Raw genomic sequence first — 7,854 nt, 5'->3', positions numbered from 1 at the left:
CAGCCATATTGGATGAAGCATCATGGGAACGTTTTGCTTTTCCACGTGGTGAGAAGACACAGAAGGGGGCGTAGTTTTGCAACAACTTCAAGGATTACTTCCTGGATACTTTTGTTTCTCAATGGCAGCTCAGTCAGTGTCCATACAGTGTCCATACCAGAGGCGGCTGCTGAGGGGAGGACGGCTCATAATGATGGGCGGTACAGAGCAAATGGAATGGCATCGAACACATGGATGTATTGCTACCATTCCACCTATGCTGCTCCAGCTATTAACACAAGCCCGTCCTCCCCAATTATGGTGCCACCAACCTCCTGTGGTCCATACATGTACTAACTAGTGGACATGACATACTGGACACTAGACACATTATACTGGACTGGACATGTTAGTATAAAGATATGTTAGTATATTTTCTCTGTTTTTTTTTCCAGAAGTGTGTGTGCATGCTTGTGTGTGTGTGTACGCATGCCTCTGTGTGTGTCAGTCTGTACCAGCCATCCAGGGGGTAGGGCTGATGACAGGGATACTTATTGGTTCAGCCAACAGAACAATCCCAGCTCTTGATTTTGTGGAGAGGTGTGCTCACTGCTACCTGCTAGTAATGTCTTTGAGAAACAAACGGGCACAGTGACTTCATAGCTCACTGCTATCCTGTTTCAACTCATATCCTGTCTGTGATAAGGACACCACTTTATCTGAAAACACAGCAGCCTACTGTGAGCCATCATAGATTTCATAGAGAAATATGAATTATCTGCTGTTCATTGCATTCCAATAACAGAAACCACAAGGGACTACAAATTGTGGAGTAGGACAATCTTCCAGTGAGTACAGTCACCTATACCTCACAATCAGAAGGCTACAATGGCATTCTCTCCAGTGATTGGATCCTTTGTCGCTGCGGACTATGCTGTCTTTGCTCTGATGCTGCTGGTGTCTGCAGCCATCGGGGTGTACTATGCCAACGTCGGAAGGGGCCAGAGCAGCTCCAGAGAGTTTCTGATGGGTGGCCAGAGTATGACAGCCGTACCTGTGGCTCTGTCCCTGACTGCCAGCTTCATGTCGGCTATCACAGTGCTGGCCACCCCAGCCGAGGTGTACCGATACGGGGCAAGCTACTGCCTCTTCAGCCTCTCCTATGTGCTGGTGGTGGTGGTCAGCTCAGAGGTCTTCCTCCCTGTCTTCTACAGGCTGGGCATCACAAGTACCTATGAGGTTAGAACCGATCCACCCCGTTGAGTTGATTTGTGTTCTATTCTATTCAACAGAAATAGTATAACATGTTTGGTAGAGATTATCCAGACTAATTTCAATGCAAATTCTAAGCAATTCTAAATCCCTGAAATAAATATCTTGGGGGTCACAAAGTATTGTTCAAAGTGACCAAAAGACAAATGCAATCTATTCAAGAAATAAAATACTGACCTAATTGTGTAATCTTTCTGCTGTTTCAGGTATAGTAATCATAGTTGTCACGGTTCTGTTACTTAATATCGCTGCACATGTCCATTCCTTAGTCTGGTTGAGAGGCTGATGATTAGATAAGGATTATGATTCAAACAGCTAAAATATGAGTCAGTGTTTAATCTTCATTAGCTGACCGAAACAATCCTGGCACAGTCTTGTCATCTCATCCTCTTACTGACTGTACTCTTTGCTTTGTCTTTTGGGCTTCACACATGAATTCATGTCACTGTCCTGTCCATGGGAAATGTAACAGAAAGGTGTCCTATTTCTTTTTTTTCTCCTCATGGTCATCATTCTGCAGTATCTGGAGATACGGTTCAACAGAGCCACCCGCCTGTTGGGGACAGTGATGTTCATTGTTCAGACTGTGAGTTCCTTATCACAACACTCTCTCACCCCTCATATCATGAATTACATGAACATGAGAACAAACCTTGTGCTACAGTATATAAAGAGTATAAGAGTAGAGTATAAGAGTATAAGAGCCACATGGTATGTCTCTCTGTCTCCCAGATGCTCTACACGGGAATAGTCATTTATGCTCCAGCTCTGGCATTAAACCAAGGTGCAGTCGTCTCTAAAAGTCTTGAAAGCATTTCATTTCATGCCCCATCGGCATTGAGTGCACTTGAAACCACTCCTCTGCTAAATGACGTCCCCTCTCTCTCTTTTTCCTCCTCTCTCCAGTGACTGGGATGGATCTCTGGGGTGCTGTCATTTCAACGGGAGTGGTTTGCACCTTTTACTGCGCTATGGTACTGGACAGGCAGTGATGTCAATAACTAATGCTATAAACCCCATTTATCCCCTGATGTAAGGGAAATACAGATGGAGGTTAGATTGAGACATGATTTGTGTGGCACTGTGGTGACCTTTGTGGTGACCTTTAAACCATGTATGTAACACGGCTGTGGTGTGTATTGTGACAGGGCGGTCTGAAGGCGGTGGTGTGGACGGACGTGTTCCAGGTGGGCATCATGGTGGCAGGCTTCCTGTCTGTCATCATCAGAGCCGTGGTCCTGCAGGGAGGAGTCTCCAACATCCTCAACCACGCTGAGCTCGGAGGACGACTCAACTTCTGGGAGTGTGTAGATTGTCATGTAGATTATAGATGTAAAAGAGCAGAAGTGTCTGCACCTGGACTTTGTACAGTATGTTGGCACAAAATACAAGACATTGCAAAGGGCGTACTGAATCTCTCTCTCTCTCTCTCTCCCCTCTGTCTCTGTCTCTGTCTCTCCTTTATAGCTTTGATGCTAGTCCACTGAGGAGGTACACCTTCTGGACCATCACATTTGGAGGCACGTTTGTCTGGACCAGTATCTATGGGATCAACCAAGCCCAGGTGCAGAGATACATCTCTTGCAAATCCATGACTCACGCCAAAATGTAAGTCATCATCTTCCTGGAAGGATAGACTGGAGCATGAAGATCTTTTTCCTGTTTGCCCCAGTGTTAATAGTGGAACTGACTGCACTTTAGCAACATGAAATCTTATTAAAATGTGTTCCTCTACACTCTCAAGAAGAACATGACACTTTAAAAATATTATCTGGCAAGCGAGCACCGTTCATAAATTCTTAGAATGTTTGGGAATCATGTATACTAAGGCATTTGTGAAAATTCTATAGAAATATAGAGTGGTGCCTCCCGAGTGGTGCAGCGGTCCGCTGACACATTGCGGCTGGCTTGAGGTGTCACTACAGACCTGGGTTCGATCCCACGCTGTGTCCCAGGCTGTGAGACTTATGAGGCGGCCCACAATTTGCCCAGTGTCATCCATGTTAGGGGAGGGTTTTTCCAGCCGGGATTTCCTTGTCCCATCGCACTCTAGCAACTCCTTGTGGCTGGCCGGGTGCCTACAAGCTGACTTAGGTGACCAGCTGGACAGTGTTTCCGCTGACACATTGAGGCTGACTTCCGGATAAGCAAGCAGTGTGTAAAGAAGCCGTGTTTTCGGAGGACGCATGGCTGTCGACCTTCGCCTCTCCCGAGTCCGTAAGGGAGTTGCAGCGATGGGACAAGACTGTAACTACCAATTTGGGATTTTAAAGTTGAAAAAATAATAATATAGAGTGGGTGAGCGTTTTGACCATTAATAGCCACTGCAGTAAAAAGAATCGAATAAAAACATCTGTCTCGTCCAAGACTCTAGACAGACCGGTGCGCTATAGCAAAGCAGAGCTGCAGTAGGGCTTTATCCAAACAGGCCATTTGAGTAAAATTCTAAAAGTATTTGGTTTTAAATATACTTAAGTATCAAAAGTAAACCAGATGGTGCAATTCTATTTTTATTTTTTTTAAATTTAGGGATAGCTAGGGGCACACTCCAACACACATCATTTCCCCAAAAAATAATTTGTGTTTAGTGAGTCCGCCAGATCAGAGGCAGTAGGGATGACCAGGGATGTGAATTGGACCATTTTTCTGCCCTGCTAAGCATTCCAAATGTAACGAGTACTTTTGCGTGTCAGGGAAAATGTATGGTATAAAAAGTACATTCTTTCTTTAGGAATGTAGTGAAGTAAAAGTAAAACTAGTCCAAAAATATAAATAGTAAAGTACTGATACCCAAAAAAACTACTTTTAAGTAGTAATTTAAAGTATTTTCACTTAAGTACTTTACACCACTGGTGTTTACAGGAAGTTGCAACAACACAATTGTTAGCTAGAACGCATTGGCCAAAAACCACAAAATACACCTGAAAGGATTTCTGAAAATATGTAAACACCATGGGAGTCCTCTTACATTTGGGACCCAACAGTCTTATTGATCAAGCAACCCTGAAAAGGTAGGCTCTCTCTCCCTCAGTTATGCACATCAACAACAACAAGATCAACAACTAATAGTAGCCAGAGCAAGATGAGCGACAGATCTAACAAAGGAACATTAGATAAACCCTTTTTCAGATAGTTGGCCGCCAACATTACACTGATAAACGATGGGTAAGTGTCATCTGCTTGTCCTTCTGATAACACAAACTCTGGCTCTCCCCCTCCCTGTTCTCTCTCTCTCTCTTTCGCTCTCTCCTTTCTCTCTCTATCACCTCTTTCTGTCACTATTCTCTCTCTCTCTCTGTATTCTCTTCCCAGGTCTCTCTACATTAACCTATTAGGATTGTGGATCATCATGCTGTGTTCTGTGTTTGCGGGGCTGTGTTTGTACTCCGTCTACAAGCACTGTGACCCCTGGACAGCAGGCATGGTGTCTGCTCCAGATCAGGTTGAGGACACAAACCAGGAAATAACACTTTAATAAGGACCGCAGGTTGACGTTTATTGGGATGAGTCTTGTCCTGGAGGCAGAACTGAGCGATTTCTGATAGATGGGCCAGGTTAGGGTTAGGTTAATGTTAAGGTGAATGTTAGGGTTGAGATTTTATGACAGATTTTGTGGCTGTGGTTGTTAGCGAACCCTCTCCAAAGCTGCCTCCAGAACAAGATTCATGATGAAAAACGCTAACCTACATAAATACCAGGCACAGTCAACATTACTATTCTGCCAGACTGTCACTTTACGGAGATATATTTTCTAAAATATTTGTTCAAACTGATATCATTCCCCGCCACTAAGTGTAACCACTTTAAACAATTGTTTTTTTTTCTCCCGCATCGACCACACACATCCAGATTGTTCACAGGAAAATATTTCAAATAACCCAAACCCAGTGGTACCACTCAGATAGACACTGACTTCTGACCACGCCCTCTTTCTCTGTACAGCTGATGCCATATATGGTGATGGACATCCTGAGAGACTACCCTGGACTGCCAGGATTGTTTGTGGCTGCAGCCTACAGTGGGACCCTAAGGTTACTATTCCCATCTAGTACTTATACTGTATGTCAAACTTGATCTTACATTTGATTATGTTAGTATGTTACATTATGTTATATGCACACTAGATGAAGGACCCTTTTGTTACTATTTGTACTGTATGCAATAAACTAATGGTTTATAATATCACGACGATGACTAAATACTTACTCTCGCAGCCTATGGTGGGACACAAAGATGACTATTTCCATAGCACTCACACACACTGTTATATTTCTAGGTAAATAATGGCATTATATTTGCTCTCTCTCGTCCACAGTACGGTATCGTCCAGTGTCAATGCTCTGGCTGCCGTGACTATTGAAGACCTGGTCAAGCCGTACACTCACATGACAGAGAAACACCTGTCCTGGACCTCTAAAGGCCTCAGTGAGTGAATAATATCAATTGGTGTCTTTGCATTCACCACAGAACTCAGAGAGCTATATTCATGTTTGATGATATATTCATCTTCTTATTGATATATTCTTGCTGATGTTAGAAATGAATAAACCATGACTGATCACGATTTTAACTGCTATCCTTATGCTCCATTCTAGGCTTTCTGTATGGGGCTCTCTGTATTGGAATGGCTGGCATAGCCTCACTCATGGGAAGTCTGCTGCAGGTATGCGCCACAACAAAAGGAGTATGTCGTTCTACATAAAATATGTTGTCTTGAGGTTCGCAACTCTAAAATATGTCTCTGTCTGCTCCTGTAGGCAGCTGTCAATATCTTTGGGATCATCGGAGGGCCTTTACTGGGTCTCTTCTCGCTGGGGATCCTCTGTCCATACGCCAATGCCACCGTCAGTACAGTCTCTTTAACAAAAGCAGGATTATAAGCAACTAACCGTTAGCTAACCTCTCTGAATGTTTATGTTGAAGTGTTGATGTGTTATTTCTGTGTGTTCTGTGCTGCAGGGGGGCTTGGCTGGTCTTCTCTCTGGGCTGGTTATGTCTCTGTGGGTGGGGATAGGGGCCCAGTTTTACCCTCCTCTACCAGAGCAGAGCAGGCCTCTGGGTCTGACCACACATGGCTGTAACTTCACAACCGCAGCCGATGCGTTCAACTGGACCGCATCCCCAACAGAACCAAGCCTATACACCACAGTACTACAGCAAAATACAGCAGAGAGGTACTTGGTGGGCTTCAGTAACAAGTATATTGACATGGGCACAGTTAAGACAAATATTCAGTTAGAAATGTACTGTCGAACGGGAATCATTTTGTCATATTAGAATAGCGAACTGCATCAGCTTTAAACAATATATGCAACGTTATAACTGTTGGATGTTTGCCTCCTCTGCAGACCCTTCCTGGCTGATAACTGGTACTCCCTGTCCTATCTCTACTTCAGTCCTATTGGGACACTTACAACACTGGCTGTTGGACTGGTGGTCAGTCTTCTTTCAGGTACTCTTCCCCAAATGGTAGTGTTGCTTCTTCTTCTTCTTCTGCTTCTTCTTCTTACCATATTACATGTTGTGTCTAATTAACATTTATTTTCTTTTAAACTAAAATGTGTCTCTTTCCAGGGGGTATGAAGTTGAATTTGGAACCAACTGTGACTTTGATGAAAGAAGATACAATGTTATTTTGCTTTTACAAGCTCTTTAAAGAAAGGGTAAGTGATTTGAGTGTTTCAATAAATAACCTCCAAGACGTTCTCTCTCTTTCAACCACTTTCCTGTATTCATTTAGCTGTCATCCATACCTAGGCCATGAGACGAGCCGGAAAGCTGGACCTCACAAAAAACAGAGAGAACCAATTGGGAAACAATAACCCCGGCTTCTGCAATGTCCACGAGTTGGTTTCCACAAAGAGCAGTCTTCCTACATGACATACTGATAAAACCATGACTTTAACAGTTGTAATTGAAAAAATATTGTCACCCATTATATGCTTAAAGGTAATGATTAGAATATTCCACCCTGAAACCATATAATTGTATGAGATTTATTAGAATCATAAAACTATAATCTGATGATGTGTGTAGTTTTAGTCAGAATTAGAACAATGACCTTTTGTTCCTTTTTAGTATGTAAGCAGGGTGCAAGTGGGAAAAAAATGAGAAGAGGAGCTATCAACAGACAAGCTGTACCACTGTGTTCCTTACAGGACATTCTGTCTCCACCCGTGGAGGGGAGAAACTGTTAGGCTTGCAGAAAATGATGAAACATGTCGCAGATTAAAGAAACAATGTATCTGTGTAGTGGAAAAACACAGACTGTCTGAGCAAGGCATAGTTTAAGATTTGAACTTGTTTGTGTGTGTAAAGACTGTGTTTGTATAATGGACTTTAGAATGTTCTCGTGAATAAACTGTACTATCTTTTTGCATAAGCTGAGTCTTTGACTAATTATTATTAAACCCATGGTCCTACAGATCTCGGGGATTGGTCAGAGCTATTGATTGTTAGTTATCATTGGGATTGAAAATTCTCGTGACACCCATCTACACACAATAATATGACAAAGTGAAAACTTGTTTTTAGAAGAGTTAGCAAATTGATTGAAAATGAAATACAGAAATATCTCATTTACATATGTTTTCACACCTCTGA

General features: G+C 42.9%; 1 protein-coding gene across 1 annotated transcript; it reads left to right on the top strand.

Moving 5' to 3' along the window:
* The first annotated feature begins 867 nt into the window (after positions 1-867).
* On the top strand, positions 868-7,612 carry LOC124013575 (sodium-coupled monocarboxylate transporter 1-like). The gene is made up of 15 exons (XM_046327893.1): positions 868-1,218; positions 1,772-1,837; positions 1,984-2,035; positions 2,158-2,225; positions 2,400-2,554; positions 2,719-2,859; positions 4,564-4,693; positions 5,194-5,282; positions 5,567-5,676; positions 5,847-5,914; positions 6,009-6,095; positions 6,211-6,425; positions 6,600-6,703; positions 6,826-6,914; positions 7,009-7,612. Exons 1-15 carry the CDS (start codon positions 868-870, stop codon positions 7,129-7,131), a joined length of 1,848 nt encoding a protein of 615 aa, XP_046183849.1. The 3' UTR covers positions 7,132-7,612.
* The last annotated feature ends 242 nt before the right edge of the window (positions 7,613-7,854 follow it).

Source organism: Oncorhynchus gorbuscha, linkage group LG25, assembly GCF_021184085.1.
Source record: "Oncorhynchus gorbuscha isolate QuinsamMale2020 ecotype Even-year linkage group LG25, OgorEven_v1.0, whole genome shotgun sequence".
In the NCBI taxonomy this organism is placed as follows: domain Eukaryota; kingdom Metazoa; phylum Chordata; class Actinopteri; order Salmoniformes; family Salmonidae; genus Oncorhynchus; species Oncorhynchus gorbuscha.
Note: the sequence above shows the minus strand (reverse complement) of the source record. Positions and strands in the feature narration are given on the sequence as shown.